The sequence below is a fragment of the Macrotis lagotis genome, chromosome X (assembly GCF_037893015.1).
Source record: "Macrotis lagotis isolate mMagLag1 chromosome X, bilby.v1.9.chrom.fasta, whole genome shotgun sequence".
Lineage (NCBI taxonomy): Eukaryota > Metazoa > Chordata > Mammalia > Peramelemorphia > Peramelidae > Macrotis > Macrotis lagotis.
Window position 1 is genome coordinate 550,425,333 of NC_133666.1, and position 21,945 is coordinate 550,447,277.

At 34.2% G+C, this 21,945-nt stretch overlaps 1 protein-coding gene across 1 annotated transcript in view; it reads left to right on the plus strand.

Moving 5' to 3' along the window:
• Positions 1 to 18,292, plus strand: part of SDC2 (syndecan 2) — a 132,837-nt gene extending 114,545 nt beyond the window's left edge. The window contains exons 3-5 of the mRNA XM_074200387.1: positions 5,310 to 5,443; positions 13,331 to 13,466; positions 15,887 to 18,292. Coding sequence (XP_074056488.1) covers positions 5,310 to 5,443; positions 13,331 to 13,466; positions 15,887 to 16,050 — 434 coding nt within the window. The 3' untranslated portion in view covers positions 16,051 to 18,292. The remainder of the gene's footprint in view (positions 1 to 5,309; positions 5,444 to 13,330; positions 13,467 to 15,886) is intronic.
• Positions 18,293 to 21,945: the final 3,653 nt, after the last annotated feature.

Below are 21,945 nucleotides of genomic sequence, written 5' to 3' on the forward strand. Positions count from 1 at the left end.
AATTTAGCAGCCAATAAAACTAATGAACCCAGTAAATCATGGGCCAGTCCATTCTATTTTTAGATCACTCTAATTACCAGGAAATTTTTCCTTATATTGAGAGGACTTCCACCCTTTGCATTTGTTTTGTCATCTGAGACCAAATAGAAATTGTCTTCTTCCTTTAGTGAATTTCTCTTCCCTAGATTTCTTTAAATGAAAGCTAGGTTACCATTTGTTGAGCATGTTATAAAGGGATTACATGGCTGGGCTAAGTTTCAGGTTGGACTAAATGGACTCTGAGACCTCTTGCATATCTACCATTTTGTGACTTTAGAAGAGGATGAGAGGGTAAATTGGAAGAAAATGCTACTGTAAGAGGGGAAATGGGGTGGTATTATTGATGATATATCTTGTCCTTTCTGAATTTAAAAGAATAGTGATTAGATTTTATGAATACTTTTCAACTCATCAGTGATATTTGTTTTTTGACATGTTATCTATAGGTAATCTTCTCCCTTAAAGAAATTCATGAATTTCAAATTCTTCTTATCACTGTAGATTTTTATTTTTTCATTTGAATTCACTTTTTCTTTTTTTCTTTTATATACGATGGACTTTATATCTGGGACTCTTTGGATTTTTAAAAAAGTTTTATTGTTTTTGTTATTGCATCATATTTTCTTTTGAAATATTCATCCCCTCTTACCTAAGCCCCAAGTCATCCTTTTTAGCAAAAAAAATTAAAGAATGAGGAGGGGAAATCATTTCACCAAAACCTGTCAGTACATTGACTAGTTTAGACAGTAAGTGCAATATCTGACATCTTTGTTTCTTCTTCTCCTCTCCCCCAGCACCACCCCAAGCTTTACAAAGAAGGGAAAGGGGCTTATTTTCTTAAGTCTACTTTCAAACAAAGGTTGGACATTATAATTATGTAGCAATCAGTTTTCTATTCTTTCTTTTCTTTCTTTGTTCCTTCCAGTTACATTATTTTAATCATTGTATATATATTGTTTTCTTAGTTCTACTTACCTCTTTATCATTTCTTATATGTCTTTCTATGCTTCTTAGAATTCTTCCCATTAATCATTAAATATGCCATATTCACATACTTCCATTTGTTTAAACTTTCTTCTATCAATAGACATATGATGTTATTTCTAAATCTTTGCTAGCCCTTAAAAGGATCGCAATGAAAATTTTATTGTGTATGGGTCCTTTTTGGTTGTAGCCTCTAGGGTGTGTATTAGTATGTATTACTATGAATGGGCATCTTTTGGCCTAAATGTCTGAACATTGTAGTCACTTTTATTTTTTTAATATGCCAAAGCATTTTTGATGGTTTGACAAATTTATGGTTCCACCACCAATGTATTAATGTTCTTACATTTTTTGAATCCCCACCAATGCTGTTTCCACTTTTTGTTATTTTTTTACAAATTGTTGGTTGTGAGTTGAAACCTCAGTGTTACTGTGATTTGCATTTTTGTTATTTGTTATTTGCAACAGTCTTTCCTATCATTATTGACACTTTTGAGAACTTTATATCATTTGTTCACTTATCTATAGGAAAATGACTGTTACATGTATATATGTATATGTGTGTTTAATTCTGTATATCTACATGTATATATATATATATTCATAGATACAAATATACATATATTTATGTATATACATACATATATATAAAATTTGGTTACCAGACCCTGGTCTGAGATATTTGGTGCAAAAAAAATTTTCCCAGTTGACAACTTTCCCACTTCTTTTAGATACATAGATCTTATTCATTCAAAAGCTTTTCAAATTCATGTAATCACAATTACTGATTTTATTTTTCCTGATTGCCTCTGTCTTTCATTGGCTAAAATTCTCCCCATAAACATGATTATGAAGGGTACTTGATCTTGCTCTGTTCTAGTGGTATAATGGTATGATCCTTTTATATTCAGGTTACCTATCCATGTTGATACTATTGTAAGAGAAGGAATAAGGTTAATATATGAACCTAATTTCAATCAAACTATTTTCCAGTTTTCCAACACTTCTTATCTTTCCCAAGTTGTTTGTTTTGGAGTTTATCAATCAATTATTGAATTTGATGATTCCAAACTATTGCTTTTCTACTCTGTTTTCATCTACTTTTCTGCTCTTTTAATGATTATCAACTAGTTTTGATAGCTATTACTTTATAACATAATTTGAGGTCTAGAATTATTATTTCCCCTTATTCTTCCTTTTAAATTATTATTTTCCTTAAAATCCTAGACTTTACATTACTTCAGTAAATTTTGGTAATATTGTGTCCAGCTCTGTAAAGTACTTCCCTGTTAACTTGATTGACATAACACTAAATTGGTACACTAATTTAGATAGTAAATTTTTATTTTTATTATATCATTTATTATATCATTTAAAAATTTTTTATTATATTAAAGTAACTTAACTGAAAGCACTGAATATTTCTTTAAGAATTTTGGAAAAAAATTTTGATTTGTCATTACCTACTGGATAGCAATAATCTAACTTATTTTTTTCCATCATCAGTTCTCATTCAAATGCAGATAATTCTTTAAAGATTAAATCATTCACTTTGTAATCAAGTTAAGTATATTGTACATAAATTGTTGATGGATTAACAGACCAGCTGGTAGAAAGGTGTTCTTGAGATTACTATGCTAAATATAGCAAGTGCATACTTTGGCATGTAGATGCATCTGTGTTCTCATTGGTATTAACATTCTCCTCACTAATGTGCATTGCATACTTCCCATCTTTTATTGTGCCAGTTTTAGCCAGGTCTTCCCATAAATCTTACATAGGTGCTAAAAATCTTCTTCTGGTTCTTCTAAATTTCATGGATATCATTGCCACATTTGGACTGATACATATTTTCACTCACTCTCACTGTGAGACCCACTATGTTTCCAGTCATTCATAGTTTTCATAATGTTTCATGGGTCAATTTTTTGTTTTTCTATGTTCCTTCTCACATACAAGTCACCATAGGAAGTCTACCTATCCCACTCATATATTTTTCCATTGCCCTTTAGATTCCTTACAAGACTCCCTCATGTTTTTGAGTCTTTGTCAGTGACCCAAAGAAGAATCTAGATACTTAAAAATAAAATGGACGAAGGAAAATTTGAAAGCATAAAACTAAATCTGTAGAAAATTCATTTTATTGTAAATCATAATTTTCAGTAACTGTTCTTCACTGAAAGATTTAGGTGGAAGAAATGTAATATCATTATAAATTAAGTAGTAACGTTGAGTTCATTCTTAATTTGGCTGAATACTAGAACAATTCATGGGGTATGACAATAGGAAGAACTGAAGTGGACAAGAGGAAGAAATAAAATCCAGTTTATGACCAGAGGATTGAGTAGAAGGAAAATAATAGTAATATTCCTACTATGGATCGAGATATTCAATCAATGAGTATTTATTTAGTACCTAGTATGTTTATGATCTTTTGGGGCAATGTAAAGTTTTTTCCTAAACTAATTGGATGGTAAAACATGGTTACATGGAAGTGAGTGATACAGAAATTACTAATATGAGATTTTAGAAGATGGTAGAGCTTACTGTGGGTTTGACTGATCAGGAAATTGCTTTAATTTTCTTTTTTTTTTAATTTAAGGCAACAGGGTTAAGTGACTTGTCCAAGGTCACACAGCTGGGCAATTATTAAGTTTTTGGGACTGGATTTGAACTCAGGTATTCCTGAACTCAAGTAATCCTGACTCTATCCACTGAACCACCTAGCTATCCCCTGCCTGATCAGAAAATTTAATGGAGAATGTGAACCCCGAGAAATAGGGTAGGATTCAGATTAGTTAGCAGAAGATGAGAAAACATTCTAGGAAGAATGACAGAGATATCAGCTGTCAGAAAATATTTAGGTGCTAACTATATGCTGAGTACAAATATGAGACAAAAGGACAGATCTTTCATTCAATGAGCTTATGTTCTAATGAAGGAAGACACAAAATGAAGCTAAAAGGGGAAGGGATAGAGAGAGAAAGGTACCCAACATGATGCAGAAGTCTACATTGCTATCTGGTGAGAAATGAAGAGGTGACTGCCCTGGGCCACCTTCCTTAAGTGGAGATTCTGGGGAGATCCATCCAATCATAAAGAAGGATTTCTGGGACAAGGAGAATTTACAAGTCTTGAATTTCAGGTTTGAAATGAACTTTTTCAGGTAAAGAGGTTTCTGAGGCATGATAGAGATGCAGTCAGAAATTGCAGGGTACCTTGAAGGACATCCAATCCCTTTCTACTACTTTACGTTGATCAGTCTGATTCCTGTAGTTTTCATGGACTGTGGGATAAAGTCAGAAAGATTGGTTGGAAAAGATCAAAGAATGCCTAAATTTCCTCACCTATAAAATTAAGAAGTTGGTAGTAAAAATCTCTAAGATTCTTTCTAACTTTTACCATCTATATGATTATTCTGTGATGTTTCCTACTAGGGCAGTGGAAGACAGTGAAATAGAAGAGTGACATGATCAAAGTTGTATGATAAGAAGATTTAGGAGAAATCAGAAAAGCAGGAGATAAGAAGCAGGAGGAATAATTAGAAGACTTGCAGTCAGTAATCTAGAATGAGGGGATAAGGCCCTCAATTAGAGTAGTAGAAACAAAAAGTAAGACACAGACCCCAAAAGATATATAGGAACAGCTATCTTTCTGAAGTACTTATTTTATTATTCCAACATAGACTCACAGCATTGTTATTTTCTTTGGGTAGCCATTCAAAATAATCAAAAGGATTCTGAAGATGCTAGTTGACTTTCATATGGATTTAGCATGTAATTAATATTAAAAAAGAACATTGTAGTTTAATCTCACAAACCTTTAAAGAATTATGCAAGTCATAAGGGTGCAGTAAAATGGAAAAACTGATCTCTACTAAGTGAGAAGACTAGAAAATGGAAGGAATTGCCCGTCCTCAGCACACCAAATTCTAACTTTGCATCACCTTTTCATCCCAAAGTGATGAGGTTGAGAGGAAAGGTAAAATGGCAGATGGAAAGCTGGTTCTTATGATGGGCAAATTGTTTAACCTCTCTGAGCTTTAGGCAACTCTCTAAGAGAACTTTAGAGAAGGTGCCAAACTGCATTGGTAGAGGGAGATTTCTCATGTGTGAATTTCCTATACCAATAAAATTTAATGCATCTCTCCTTTCATTCCCGAAGGAAAATTGGAGCCAGATAAATGAAAGTTGAATATTTTATAAGAACAACACTATTCTCAGGGTCATATAAAGTTTCTAGCTCTGCTTCCTGTTTCTCATATTGATTTTTGTTTGTTGTTTCAGGAGATGAGGAGGAAGTAGAAAGTCCACAAATGCCAACATTCCGAACAATTCCAAAGATACCATTCACTAGTGATGCTCCAAAAGTTGAGACAACAACTCTGAAAATTCAGACTAAGATTCCTGCTCAGACAAAGGTAATTATCCTGTGTTTATATTGTTTGAATTTTTTTTAAGATAGACAATCTTAAGAGACCACCCCTTTTAAAATCATATCTGTACATAATTTTTTAAAGGTATATTACTAATGCTACTAGGTCTGTCTTGTTGTTCTTCATTAGAGTCCTCTGACTTTTTGTCTAATTCCCTATATGTATATATCTCTTACCTACCTCAGTGTCTTCATAGATGTTCAGAAAATGATCCCTGTGCTCTAGGGGCTTATAAGCAAATGTGTGCACAGCACAAATGAGAGCAACAAAAGCAAAGTCTTTTCAGTTTATTTAAAGGTTAAACCCCAAAGCCAAGAAATTCATTTGTCAGCTTTCATTTCACCAGACATCTTTAAATGCAAACATGTACAAGTTTTTCAAGCATCAAGTAATGATACAGTTGTAGAATAGTTGCTGATTTTCATAGACACAGGAAATTTATTACTCACTTGTTCCCTATACCAGTGGTGTCAAACCCAGGAAGATATTCATTGTAAATATTTTCCAGTTGTATTTTAATGTAATTTGAACCGCAGTGTTGGGTGCCTTGTGTTTGACATCTTTGCCCCAGACCAAAGAAATTATTGATCTAACCTCCTTTTCCCTCCAAAAAAGATTATTTTATAGATGAGGCTATCAGTCTTTGTAAATGTTTTAATTTGAAATCTTTGGAAACTGAGGCACACAGAGTTAATTGACTTGCCCAAGAACACACAATTAGTAAATATATGAGACAGGATTTGAACTCAGGCTTCCTGACTCCATGCCTGGTATATCAGTTTATACCACTTAGCTACCCCTGGCAAATTATTCCAGTATTTCTAGAAATACCAGTTGGGGTCACAGAGTTGTACACAATGGAAATGAGTAGACAATAGTAATAAATTTTTGTACTCACCATCAGTGTTTTGAAAGTTGATTTTTCAGTGGTAATAATATATCTGAATATATGATCTGCATTCTCCCTCCATGTCTCCCTTGTGTTTTCAAGAGATGGATATTAGGGGGTATGATGTATGACTCTAGAAAGCTACTGTGTCAAAGAATATCAGTCTAATAATAAGAGAAAATACTGTGCTAAAACTGGAATCAGGAAGACTTGGATTCAAATACCTCTTAGCTATTTGAGCAAGTCACTTCTATTCCTAAGTTTCTTTTCTCATGTAAAATGGGGATGAACAAGTAGTTAGCCTTTATATAATAAAATTTTGTAAGATTTGCAGAGTGATTTTTATGTCTATATATGACATAAAAATCACTCTGCAAATCTTATAAAACTTTATTATATAACATTTAGGTTTCAATAATCGAATCTCAAGACTCAGATTTTAGGCAAAAATTGCCCTCTTAGCTGAGTTAGTTACATTATTCATAAAGATGTCAGATCCATGTGTATGTGGAGAAGGGAATAATGTTTTGAGCATAATATGACCTGACTCAAAAATCAGTTCTGGCCTTTTCTGGTGACTCTGCAAACTCTTTTTTGATATAGGATCAAGACAAAGCGGTAAATAGTATCCAGATCAGAAAGTACAGAAGTTAAGGATGCTGAAACACTGTTAATTCATTCATAGCTTGGGTTGCTATATATGCTGGAAGAGGTCCTACCATCAATCACATTAATTGAAAGTTCTGTTATGCAGCTATGTGATGCAATTAATGTTGCCTCCAGGATTTTGAACGATGTTCTATGTACATTTTGAATTTGAAAGTTTCCCTTAGCTTCACTGTGGCATTGATGCAGGATATTGGATGTCAGTGTTTTGACAGTCTATCTCCTTATTAAATTATAAACAACTGGGAAGCAGTCAGGTGTTTGTTTAAGCAAAGACTTGCCCATCCGTTAGTCCCATTTCATTTCCGTGGAATTCAAACTAGAAATGGATGTGACAAATCTTTAATTGGCTGCATTTAATTGCTTATGCTGCCTAGTCTTAATTTGATTTGGCAGACATATGGAAATTCTAAAGCTTTAAAATGACACATTGTTACATTCTATATCTTACAATGATTTACTTTTCTCTTAATGATACAGTCTTGCAATGCTATGACTTTCTCTATACCCAATGCATTAAAATTTAAAGGAAACAAGATACTCAGTATGTTTTGAGATTTGGGGGAAATTTTGGACTGATTATCAATTTCAGGGATGTTGCTCACAGAAAGCCAAATTCCTAGAAATAGAAATGTGTGCTGTCTTTTTCATGGCCTTGAAACTAACTCAGAGGTAGTAGGTTTTCCAGCATAAATGACCTAAGGTAGTTAGAACCCTAGAAAAAATTCATTTGATTAACTTTAGTATGGGACAAGGATGACATTAAATTCGAAGTTGATCTTCCAGCTTCATTTCAGCCATTAAGTTTAGCTTTATTCCCCAGTGAAATGACTGAAAGATCCATGGACTTAGAATCTAGATAATTCACAAACTGGATAATTATTCCTGGGTTAATTGAGCTGCATCTCTGCCTGCAGGACAACAAATCAAATCCAGGTTTCTATTGAGATAACTTGGAAAGAAGAATTGAGTATAAAACACTTGAGAAATGGAAATAACTCAGTCTGTTATGTATTGCAAATTTAATTTGTTAGTTCTCTTTGACTTTGCTTTGGCATATGAAGACCTAGGAATTTTTTGTGAGCCACTGAATTGTTCCAAGGCTACTGCTAGTTAATCAAGCTCTCAGGAGCACCTCATGTCACAAAGAGAAGATACATTTTTCATGGCCCTTTAACTGTGATTCATGTTAGTTCATGACTACATATAATTTCTAAGGTTTAGAAGGTAAGGATATCAAACTTTCTAATAGATTCAGTAGCAGATTGTTGTTTCTAGAGAAACTGCTGTTGGTAGTAATGTCATATGCCAAGCTAATAAACACCTTGTCAAGTCAGCAAAATCAAGTACAAATATTAGGTACTTCCTTTGTGCTGGCAATGAGAATGCAAATATAAACCAAAAAGAGAAAGTCTTTCCCCTCAAGGAGCTTACATTATAAAGAGAGAAGACAACCCATAAAAGAAATAGGCATGTAGGGGAAAGGAGATATAAAAAAAGTTTTAAAAAAGATTGGAATTCAGACTAGAGAGGAACAAAACAAAATTAGACTAGGTGCCTTTCTTAAGTAGAAATTTTAGAAGGCATTTCATCAGAGAAAGAAGCTGCAGAGTTGGAGACTGCTTTGAAGACCAGAGAGAACAACAGAATGAAAAGCTAGAATGTACTAGATGTACTCTGGAACTAAACGAGACAGTGCTGATCTGAACAACTCCTTAAAACGAGGTTCTAGGAAAAGCTATCCAATCAATGGGAAGGGCTATTAGAGGTGAAGCTACATCTTCTGTTAGTCACTCATTCATGCTTTCTTCTTTTATTTTTAGGTTCATTGGTCCTAAAAGCAGACTGAACTAGCAGGGTTCCCAAATCCACTACCAGAACAAAATCACTTAACCTCAGTTTCTATATCTGTAAAATGAAAAGAGTGGTTGACTTTTAGGTCAAAGATTCCAGTTCTAAAATTCTATGAATTGGTGGTTCCCATTTTGGCATCTTGTGAACCCTGACCAAACCTCCACCCATTTTTTTTCATCATAAAACTTGACTTTCCAGTATCTCTTTATAAAATTTGTTTCCTTTTTGGACTTTATTTTCCTTAGATGTTGTTGTAACTAGGACCCCTATACTACCCATGTCTAGCATGATGCATTTGAGTTTATAGCCAGTCATCATTATCTGCTTTTTAGGCTTTACTATATACTGCTTTAATGAGACTTTTTCAGGTTCTTCAGGTTTTCTAGATATTTTATACTTTATCTTCCATACAATCTGCACTTCCTCTTGTGCTCACAATTAGATTTGATGATGGTGGTCCATATGGTTAGGCCTCGCATTTAGATGGGAAATATGGAAAAGACTAAGATACAGTAATATACAATTCCTATAAATGTAACCATACTAAAACAATTTTGTTTAAATGTCAAACACATGGATATATGGAAATTTGATAAGCAAAGTAACTGGCAAGTTTATTGCTTTGATATTTCTATTTATAAGCTCACAGGATCTCATAGATCATGAGCTAGAAGCGACTTAGAAACCATTGAGTCCAACATCGTTTTACAGATGAAAAACTCAGTCCCAAGAAGTTAAATGACTTTTCTGAGGTTACACAATAGAATCACTTTTAACTCATTATAATTTTATTAATTGAAAAATATAGAGGAATGATGCTTCATAAAACTAAATTTTGGATACGGAACTGCACTTCAAGTTCATTCATTTATTATTTTATTCATTTTTTGTTTATAGTATAACAGAATTTGTAAAACTAGAAGAGACTTCTGTAATAGTAGAATCCTAGAATTGTAGTTCTAGTTCAGAGATACAAAACTCCTGACCCACTTCAAGTGGCCTGAAAACTACTCAGTGAGACCTGAATCAGATTAAAAATAATTGGGAGATATTTAGCAAAGTAAATACAAAACAGATTGCATGGATCTGTTTCTATTTGAGTCTGATGAAGTCCAATTCTATGCTTGAGATATGAATTCCCTCAAAAACATCTCAAGCCAGTAGTCATCCAAACTTCTTTTGATGGCCTACAGTGACAGGAAATCACTGTCTCCACAAGCCACAAATCACATTATTAGATGCTTCTAATTTTTGAGATGTGCCTCCATATATAGAACTGGAATATGAATTCTTGTATCAATTTTTCATTTGTAAGCTAGAATAAATTTGATTTATTTCTACACGAATTTCAAATCTTGTAAGACAAAAATCTCATTCCCTTTCCCTATTCCCCTCCCTCTCCTTACCTCTCCCCCCCAAAAAAACCCCTTTTTTATTCTCCAGAATAAAATATATCTAGTTTCTTCCCCTGATTCTGTGCAGTTCATTTTGTCATATCCCTTTGAAAATGTGGTATCTATAGTTACATCCAGTACTCCAACTTTGGCTTGATTTGAACAGGAAGTGATGGAATTCTCAACCATCTCATTCACTATACTTTGTATTAATTAATGTAGCCAAAGATCACATTAGCAGTTTTGACAGACATGTTAATACTCTTGATTCATATTCATTGTTAATAAAAAAAATTCTACAGTAACCGTTGAGGTGCCTGGGTGACCTACTATTTAGGGACTCTAGAAGTCAAGAAGATCCAAGTTCCAATCCTGCTGCTGACACTAACTATGTGACCTTGGGAGAAAGTGAGACTGGTGACTTAGCACAACCCCACTCACTCAAATCCAGTTCACAATGCTTGTCATGGTATCACCTCCCTGATGTTATGGTCTTCTTAAAATGAAGGACAAAATATCATTATATCCTCATTAACATTAAAGACAGCTAGGTTGGTACAGTGGATAGAGTGCCAGACTCGGAGTCAGGACGACATCTTCCTGAGATCAAATCTGACTTCATACATTTATTAGCTGTGTGACCCTGAGTAAGTCATTTAACTTCATTTGCCTCAGTTTCCTCATCTCTAAAATAAACTCAAAGAAATATCAAACTACTCCAATCTTTGCCAGGAAAGCTCCAAATGGGATCCAAAGAATCAAACATGATTCAATACTAGCAACATTATCATTAGTTAAATCTATCAGTTATATCTTTGGAATCCCATTTATTCAATCCACTCTAATGTGTTCAATTTCATATGTGTGTGTATATATATATATATATGTATATATATATATATATATATGTATATATATGTTTAGGTTTTTGCAAGGCAAATGGGATTAAGTGGCTTGCTCAAGGCCACACAACTAGGTAATTATTAAGTGTCTGAGGTCAGATTTGAACTCAGGTACTCTTGACTCCAGGGCTGGTGCTCTATTTACTGTGCCACCTAACCTCCCCATTCAATTATGTTTCTAATGAACAGAATGCTATTAGATTAAAAAATTTATCCATTTTCTACTTCAAAAACCCTTACCTGTAACACAAAGTGATTGGATATTATCATTGCATTAGATATTCTTTCACATCTTTCCAGATGTGGCATTTTTTATTTTATTAAACTCTGGTTCTGTGTTCATTCTGGGCTAAAGAACATAGGAGATACAAAAGAAGTGGAAACTGTGGTCTCTACCCTCAGGAAAACTATCTGGGAAGCTAAGATGAGGGAGAAACAATTTAGGAGCTTTACAAACCAAAAACACCAAGCATTTGATTGTTTAATTTACATTAGCTGGCATTGAACTTAAAGATCACAGTGGACTGGGTAGCAAGAAATGTACCTCAGAAGAAAAAGATAAGAGAAGGGAGACTAGTGAGTAAACTACCAAGATAATTCAAGCATGGGATTATGAGGACCTAGAATAAGAAAAAAGACACGTAATTTAAAGGATGAAAGAAAAAAAAATAACACAGGGAAGCAGACCACTATGGTTTGGATCCCACGGTACTAGGAGAATGGCAGAAACTTGGAAGAAGAGATGGTTTGTTGGTGATGATCATGAATTTAATGTTAAACATGACCAGTTTGGTATAACTAGATGGCTCAGTGCATAGAGCTCTAAGCCTGTTTTCCTCAGCTTCCTCATCTATAAAATGAACTGGAGAGGGAAATTACAAACCACTAAAGTATCTTGCCCCCCCCCCCCAAAAATTCCATGGACAATATGGTCCATGGGGTCATGAAACACTGGATCCAGCTGAACAACCATAACAATGATCCCTTTGTGATCATAAGATATATAAATGTAGACATCTGAGAATATAGAAGTGAACTTCAGTGAAAGATTAACACTAGTTAGGGACATAGAAAAGGGGCGATGCTATGATACAAAGGTAATTTGGAGATTACCCAGTTAGTTCATCATTTTACTGATGAAGAAATTGAGATTGTGTGGTCAAGTAATTTACTTTGAGTCAAAGAGTTAGTAATTGGAGGAACTGGTGAGAATCATCCATAACTCTAGTGTCTTCACTCTATTGATTATTTCTTGTTTTATTCTTATTTGTCTGTTTGTTCTTATTTGTACATAATTGTTTGTATGTAATTTTCCTTATCAGACTGTGAGCTCCCTGAGAGGAGGGGATGATCTTTTACCTTTCTTTGTATTCCTAGTGCTTAGCACATATTTGGTGCTTGATAAATGATGGGGGACCAAAGAAACAATCATTACTAACTGAAAGACTGGAAGTCAGGCCTCTACCTTCCTGTCATGGGAAGAATTGGTGATCACTGAACAGTTTCAGGAAAGTAGTGGGAAAGGGAAATTTATTAAAAGGGTGGGAGGGATGGGGGGTTAAATAAGTTGATAGTGAGAGAGCAGATTGTTGATTTAGAGCAGAGAGGGACCTTAGATATGAGGAAACAACATCAGAGAGGGGAACTATTTTTCATTTTTTTTCAAAATACATTTAACCTTTTAAAATATGATCTCTGATATCATATGGTTATTTATTTGATTTTAAGTGCCTTTTCACGTGAGACAATTATGAAGTCACAAAAGTAACAAGTAGCAAAGTCTTGATTTCAACCTAGGGACTCTCCCTCCAAACCTGGTGATCTTTTCATATGTACATGCATATAGGAGTTAGAGGATCTGGGTTCAAGTCCTGCTCCTGCTATTTATTCCTCATGTGCCCTTGAGCAGGTCACTTTAGTCTTTATTTCCCACCTTATAAGATGAGATATTAGGTCTTGATATGGCCTCTGAGTTCCTTGCCAGATCCTGGGATCTCTAGACTGATATATCTTTCCACCATTTATGTTGCCACAAGCATTAGGGCTTTTGCCTTCCATGGACATTTCTTAAATAATGGTAGAGAACCCTACAAAGTACATTTTTTTCTTTCTCATCTAATAAGTATTGGGGTTGAAAATTTCCCTTTTTTCGCCCCCTCAACTTCAGTCCCCTGAAGAAATTGACAAGGAGAAAGTTCAACTCTCAGACTCTGGAAGGAAGATGGAGACAGCCGAGGAGGATACAAATGTTTATACAGAGAAGCACTCAGACAATCTATTTAAGAGGACAGAAGTTCTTGCAGGTAAGTTGCTTTTTATATATTAACCAGCTACATTCTCCCCCTACCCCAATCAAAACATGGAGAAGGAGGTGGAAGACAGAGAGATTAAAATTCAGATTCACAGTAGAGAAATCCAAAAGTTTGTTGCATTACTGCTAGGCTGGAATTCACCATTCTAATCCAGTCAGAAACTCTTTCCTCATCATCCATGGTGAGAACCTAGGATGATCTTCAGGGAAGAGCTGGTGGATATTAATCACAGGACACACATGACATGACAAAGAAGAGGAAATAATTTTAGAGATGTTTTCTGATCTAGAGAGGCTTTGCAAGTCCAACCTCTCTCAAATTCATCTTTAATCCAAAAGGGCCCTGGAATAGTTTAGTCTTTGAACAAAATTGAATTTTGAAGTTTACTATGATGCATATTTTTGAATTCTTAGGACTAGCCTGACACTCAACTGATTTTCAAATATGTGGGGGAAAGATGGCATTTCTTGCTTTAACTTAGCAATCACTCTGCTGGAGACAGAAGCAAGAGAATTACCTCAGTTTGTTTATTTTATTATCACCTCAAGATTTTTTTTCCCCAATTGATATTTTATTTTTCCAATTATATCTTATGAAAGTTTTTCAAGATTCATCCACATGTATGTGAATATTTTGAATATAATTTCTTTTTGCCCTTCCTTCTTACACCCTTCCCTTCAAAAGTGAACAGGCTGGTGAATATTGTACTTCCACACTTGTGTTTAACATGTTTATGGATTAGTCATTTTCTGCATAAGGAATTAGGATTAAAGGAAAAGAAAGAAAAATCATAACTTGGGGTAAAAGCATAAGTGAAATTTTTAAAAAGTCAATGTAGTATTCATTCAGATTCTGTAGGGTTTTTGTTTTGTTTTGCTTTTCTTCCTCTGGATATGGAAAACATTGTCAATAGTAGGTCTCCCAGTGCAGTCCTAGCTTTCTGGACTGCAGAGAGGCACTGCATCCCTCAAGGTCAATAAACTCACAATGTTGTTAATCTATGCAGTGTTCTCTTGCTCCCTTCACTCAACATCAGTTCCTGTAATTCATTCTCTAGAGTCCAACTATTCACAATATCATATAGAATAATAGTACTATATATAGTATTCATTCATATGGCATTCATATGCCATAACTTGTTCAGTCATTCTCCAATTATTATCTCAAAATCGATGTTCCAAATGACTGAATGCCCTTGAGAATTTGCCAGTGGTCCTTGATAAGCTGGCTACAAATTTCAGAATCAAGATGCAAGAAGAACCTCTCACTCTTTCTATGCCATATGCTTTATAACTAGAATAGACTCAGAGGATTCCTGAGCAACTGAGTATCAAATAGCAATTTGTAAACTTGGAAACCAACTTGTGTTGCATGTTATAGAACTTGAGTAGTTAGATTTTGGGAATTTATTAAAATTGCAGTTGGTTTGCATGCTGACCCATTTAAAAGATGAGTGGTGTTAAAATCTTCAGTTTTAAGTTAGTTGTCTTTAAAGGGCACTACCTGGCATGAAGAAATGATATTTTTTATATTTATATATTTCTTTATATATATTTATATATTATTTTATTTTATATATATTTTTTATATTTATATATTTTCTTTATAGCTAATTTTGGGTTGGCCTTGAGAGGAGAGAATATTTCATTTTTTGATTTCTATCTCTGTCTATATAAAATATATATCTACACACACATATATGTAATTGATGCATTGATGATAGGAGATTTTCCCCAAATACTCTATTTTAATAATTTTAGGGAGCAGAATAGAGAGATCCGAATTATGTCTTTGAAAATGATTGATCTCCATTTTTTCATATTTTTCAAGAATAATTAGCTTTTAAGAACCTAGTTTTCTAATTTCATCTGGTGGAACTATTCTAATTTGATTTCATGTGGATTTTTACCTCTGATAATTAGGTGGTTTTAAGAATGTCTGATAATTTAAATGATACAAAGAAATTTGGGACTAGAAAAGTAATTTAAAGAACAAAATAAATTCTTTTCTTCATGACCATCCTTAAAAAATGAAATGAATGGAAATAGAAACCCATCACTTCATAAAAGATAATTAGAGAATTGAGATAAGAAAATCTTGGGTGGAAAAGATTACGGCATTTCTAAGTACAGAGTTAGCTATGTTTTAATAATCATGGCCAAATTTATCTTATGGTTGAGGCTTTTGGGAGATATTGTTAACACTAATCAAAAAAAGTGTCCTACGTTCCTCAAGATTGCCAGTTTTGCATAATTACCTAGTTGCTTCATTGCATCTAGTTAGTTTCATAAAGGTTCAGTTTGGGAATTAAGTCTTTTATAAAAGTACAAATGCTTTCAGTCTGATAAATCTGGTTTCTACACTCTTTTTGCATCTCTTTTAACAGTAGTCTTTCTTTTGTTGTCTTGCAGCTGTCATTGCTGGTGGAGTTATTGGCTTTCTTTTTGCAATTTTCCTTATCTTGCTGTTGGTATATCGCATGAGAAAGAAGGATGAAGGCAGCTATGACCTTGGAGAACGGAAACCATCCAGTGCTGCTTATCAAAAGGCACCTACTAAGGAGTTTTATGCGTGAAACTCCAATTTAGTGTCTCTATTTATGAGATCACTGAACTTTTTAAAATAAAAGCTTTTGCATAGAATAATGAAGATCTTTGGTTTTTTTTTTTTTCATTAAAGAGCCATTCTGGCACCTTTATGATAAAGTCCCATTGTATTTAAAACTTTTCATGTATTCCTTTAGAACAACGTAAAATTAAAACTTAACATCTGCAGTGTTCTGTGAATAGCAGTGGCAAAATATTATTTTATAAAAAAAAACTTGATGTTCACGGAATCATTTTAAACCTTTATGCGTAAATATGAAAAAAATGATATGATTGTTTTATCCTATGGTTCGATGATGAAAGTTGTTTAATTTTTGTCAGCATGTCTCAGATCAGTCTTACAAGTTAGTCTTATTTCATTAATTTATCTGTTTGTTCCCTCCCTGCTCCCCCGCCCCCCATCACCCTCTTCTGTCCTGCCCAATTTACCTTTTGTAGCTGTCATGGTGCAATTTGTCTTTGGATAATTCAGATAAAGGTAATTTTAGTGTAAATGTGATTTTCAGAGATGTCAGCTTCACCTCCACTTTGTATAAATTTCTGAGTGTTGGAATATCCATTTTACACTTGCTTTGTTTCTCAGTGTACCTGTAGCTGCAGACAGATTTGCAACAGCAGATTAATGTGTAAAATTGGGTTGTTATCACAAAACTGTATAGTCATATCTTTACTCATCAGATCTTCCATCAGGAAGAGCTGATGTAAGTTACTGACAAACCTAAGCAGACCCAAAGACTCTTTAACAGTATTCCAAGAAGTTGCTGCAGATTCCTATGGTCACTGTATTTGTTAATTTCTTGCAATTTGAAGGTACGAGTAGGGGTTTAAAGAAAAAAAAATCAGTTTTTGTTCTTTAAAAACATGCATTTAAGTTGTAAACTGTCTTTTTAAGCCTTTGAAGTGCCTATGATTCTATGTAACTTGTCGCAGACTGGTGTTAATGAGTATATATATAACAGTTAAAAAAAAAAGAAGTTGGTATTTTATAAGCACAGACAATTCTAATGGTAACTTTTGTAGTCTTATGGATAGACATAAATTGTAATTTGGGAACATAAACACTACTGAATAAATCATGTGACCTAATATGGAAAATGTCATTGTTATAAATTTTATACATTTTTCGACCAAATGTATACTTCTCATTGGCTTATGATTCTGTTAATTATCAAGGATGACGTGGGTTTGATTTCAGGGAGTGCTATTTGTAACTCAAGACCAAAGAAGACATGGATAACGCTGTTGTATAGCAAGACTCCCTTTTGAATTGGAGGAAACCCGAACATAGCAGCTTTTATGTGTATGTGTGTTATTGCAGAAATTTGGAAGGTTGCCAATGAATTATGAGGCTTGCAACCTCTATAGAATAGCTGTTGGCAATATGAGATAAGACATGTGCTTTTTGCAAATAACTCTTTCAGGACTATAGGTTCTAAAGGTATGGAAGGGGTTTTCCTGAATTAGGTATCTTAGGCTTTAGACATTGATATGATTTATCTTTAAAAATTGTGCTTCAGCTTTCTTCTTAAAGCTTAACAGACATATAATAGATGGACTAGCTTAGTTCCCTCCAAAGAAGGTGGAATTGTCTCTTTCCACACAACAGAAAGGCTGTTAAAGATTCATACAGGTGAAAAGCGATGTATATAGTCTGAGAAGAAAATGGTGTGTGTCTCTACTGTGATTATCCTTTGGACATCACCTACTTCAGTTTTACCAAAGCTTTCTCTCTTTTCTTAATTCTGACCCATCAATTTAGGAACAAAAATATCAGTAGTCAAAACTTTTCCAACATATAGCTCACTAATAAAAGATGATCCATTTTTCTGGAGGCTTCTTTGAATTCTTGCAGAGCTTCAAAGGGTTCCTCAAAAAGCAGATACCAGAGCATCATCTTAAACTCCAATGGCCTTAACACTCGAGATTGTGTCCCATGAGTGTAGAAACAATCTCATTTAAAAACAAAAAAAAAACATTGAAAAGGAAATTACAGTAGGTTTTGAAGCTATTCAATGTCCATCCATTACTAAAAAGTTAAGAATGTAGTGGAAATACCTCTCATTGTACAGAGGGCAGTGAAATTCAAATCCTACAACTGCTTGGAATCACTGTGCCAGGAAAGGGAAATTTCTGGCAAATATTTTGTCACTGCTGTAAAGCCAAGTATTTGTTAAAGTGCCAAAATAAAGTCTGTCATGCCTAAAGTAAAAATTCATTTGTACAGTCTGACATCCAATTTTCTTCCACTGTATGATGTTTGTTTTTAGGTTGTGTTATTGTTTTTGAATGCAGTGTATAAAAACTATTAGTTCTAGTCACTGAAGTAGGGAAAACTTAAAAAGTAAATATTATAATACATCTTGAATACTTAATGTTTGACTAGCCATTAGAAGAGAACATTTTTCTTCCTCTTCTAAGTATTGCTCTACATTTAGGGCATGTAGTTACAGATACTTGGAAATTTTCCCAAATTTTATATAAATGGAGCCAGAATAAGTTCTTTTTTTTGTTTTTTAAAGGTTCCATCTGCCATTGAAAAGTAGATTACTGGGGATCAAACATTTGATATGACTAATAAAACTAAACTTAACTCCAAAAGGCTTTTTAGGACCTGTAGTCTTTTAAAAATAAAAAAGAAAATATGATAAGTCTTGAATAAGTACTTAGTGGACCATGTCCTCAAAAATTAAGTTCTCTCTACCTGTGAATTAATTTTCCCTATTGTTCTAAAAAGATACAATCCCTGAGGTCTGGGATTTCTAATTATAAGTCTTATTTCTGACCTTTTACTCACAATGTCTGGCATGCAATAAGCATTTAATAAGTGATCCTTCAAGGCTTATCAAGACCTGTTTCTTTGTGAAGCCTTCCTTGACTCTTCATCTTCATAGCTGATGGTGATTCCTAACCACTTCAAAACACCTGGGATTGTGCTTTATATGGGAATGTGCAGAATTCCTTTAATAGAATACACACTACAGGATAGGGTCTTTACTTTGTCTTTATGTCCAACAAAATCATGACCTTGCACAGAGAAGACACTTAGGTGTTTGACTTTAAAATAGGTACAGTGCATTAGCACTTTTAACCACCAGAAAGGATATGATTACAAATGAGCCAGGTAAAAAGTAGGCGAATTAGGGATAACTAGGTGACTGGATAGAATGTCTGACCTGTTGTCAGGAAGACTAGAGTTCAAATCTAGCCTTAGACATTTTCTAGCTGTGACCTGCATAAGTCACATTAACTTGTGTGTCGATAAGTTCCCTCATCTGTAAAATGAGCTTGAGAAGGAAATGACAAACTACTCCACAATCTTTATGAAGAAAATGCCAAAGGCAGGTCATGAAGAGTTGAACTGGCTCATCAATACTTCTTTGTCCACAGAAAAAATTTGATTAATAAGTGAGTCTGATAACAAGTAAATTAGTGTGAAATTGCTTATGTGACAAGTAATTGAATTTCACTGGACCTCAGTTTTCTCATTCTACAATATGAGTCAACTGGATTAATTTACCTTTCATCCTAATCTAAGATCTTTTGATCTCAGTGGTCAAAAATCTTAATGGATCAGTGATCTCTTATTATGTGACCATCTTCTCTATACTAATACAGACTGCAATTCTGTTCTATTTGATTACTGTTCATGATGGCTTTGAGTTAAGGACATTAATACAATATAAAGTAAATAAGTAATTTACTATACCACTGGCCCCAAAGTAACGTGTGAGATCATTATTTACGCACCTAAATAATTATTCCCATATTTGCCTATATTGATATAAAAATGGAGACTCTGACATGTCTGAGGAATTAAGTTGGTTTTCTAAGTTCAAAATAATGACCCTGAGGGAAGACACTAGCCTCTGGGGACATTGACCTTAAGGATCCTAAAAGGTGGAATTGAATATCCTATGTAGGATATAGAAAGAAGGTCAGTTTGACTGGACAGGAGAATGTGAAGGGGAGTAATAGATGGGGTGTCCCAAAAGACTTAGGGCAGCTTAAAATCTTTTTTAATGACTTAAAACTTGATTAAGACTTTTAAGACTGGATACATAAAATATAGATCTAAAGATATACACACACACAGATATACTTATCCCGTGTACATAATAATAACAATCTTCCTACAGTAGAAGCAGGGTTAATACTTCATCTCCCAAATTAACTCTTCCACTGGCTAAAGAGCTTCTTCCTGACTTTAGCCTAATATTGGGCAAGAAACATTTTAAGCCTTTACTGATGGCTTTGGGAGAGAAATCACAAAAACTAAAACTCATATCTACACATTTTTTTGTTTTTTGCAAGGCAAATGTGGCTTGCCCAAGGCCACACAGCTAGGTAATTATTAAGTGTCTTAGGCCAGATTTGAACTCCGATACTCCTGACTCCAGGGCCTGTGCTCTATCAACTGCACCACCTAGCTGCCCCATATTTAAACATTTTAAAGCAGATTAAAGAAGAGACATAAAAGCTTTCATTTTACCAGGTCAGTATTAGTTGATTTTAAAGAATAATAAGATTATTGGATGGAAAAGTAAGAACTATCAAATAACATTTATTCCCTAATAGCTGTTGATGGATAGAGCTGAATATAAACTATGAATAATTTTCCAGGATTTGACTTTGACACAATATGTGATTTATCAAAATGAGACTTATCTTCCTGTTTATATTTTGCTAAAACTAATACTATATGGATTTTTTTTTAGACATAGATTACTCTGATTTGGGTAGTATGGCTCTCTAGCCATTGAGGGAGTTGGAAAGAAAGGAAGTAAATTAGGTCAGAGAAGTAAAGGAACTGTGAATTGGCCAGACCTAGGATGCAGACAAAGTAGACTTTTCCCCACTTTCAAGGACTACACCTTTCCATTTTCTGCCTATACCAATCTGCATTTGTAGGTACTCCTTTTTTCTCTCATCTAACTCTCCTCCATCTAATGCTCTCTAACCTATGACCTAACTTTCTTAACACATTCCCCTTAAATCTGCATATCTTTGAATGTATATTCCACCTCTGATAAATATTTTCACTTTCTTCTGTCTCATTAATACAGGCCAACAAACATTTGTCTGAAAGGCACTGAAAGGGCAAGTGCTGAATATGCAGAGGTCAAATCTTATTCTGAGTAGTTCATAGGCTTCATCAAAGGGGTCCATATTACAGTAAAAATAGCTAGTATTTATATCAGGCTAGGCATTTTATAAATATTATCTCATTTGATCTTCACAACAACCCTGTGATCTAGGTGCTTTTCTTGTCCCCATTTTACAGATGAGGAAACTGAGGCACACAAAGGTGACTTGCCAGGAGTCACATAGCAAGTAAATATGTAAGGCTAGATTTAATTCAGGTCTTCCTGACCCTGGGCTAGGAATATTATTCATTGTACCACTAGGGATGGGGGGGTAGTGCAGGGGAGGGGGAAAAGCTACATCAAAAAGTGGTATATGAATTTAGCCTTGCAAGAAACTAGGACTTCTAAAAAGTAAAGGAGAGAAGGAGAGTTTTGCCAAACACAATGCCAAGTTCAGAATGGTTTGACTTGAACAACTGAATGAATTAAGGGGAAAAATGAGGAAGAGCTTTTGACATCAACCTAAGGAGATCATACTTTATCCTGGAGGGAATACAGAATCACTGTTTTGGAGCTAGGGAGTAACATGGTCAGACTTGTGCGTTAGGAATTTTATTGACAGCATGATTTCTTTTATTCCCCTTTTTTTGGTAAATAGTATTTTATTTTTTTCAAATTGCAGGTAAAGATAGTTTTCAACATTCATATTTAATAAGATTTTGAGTTCTAAATTTTTCTCCATCCCTCCTTCTCCAAAACAGCAAGTAAACTGATATAAAT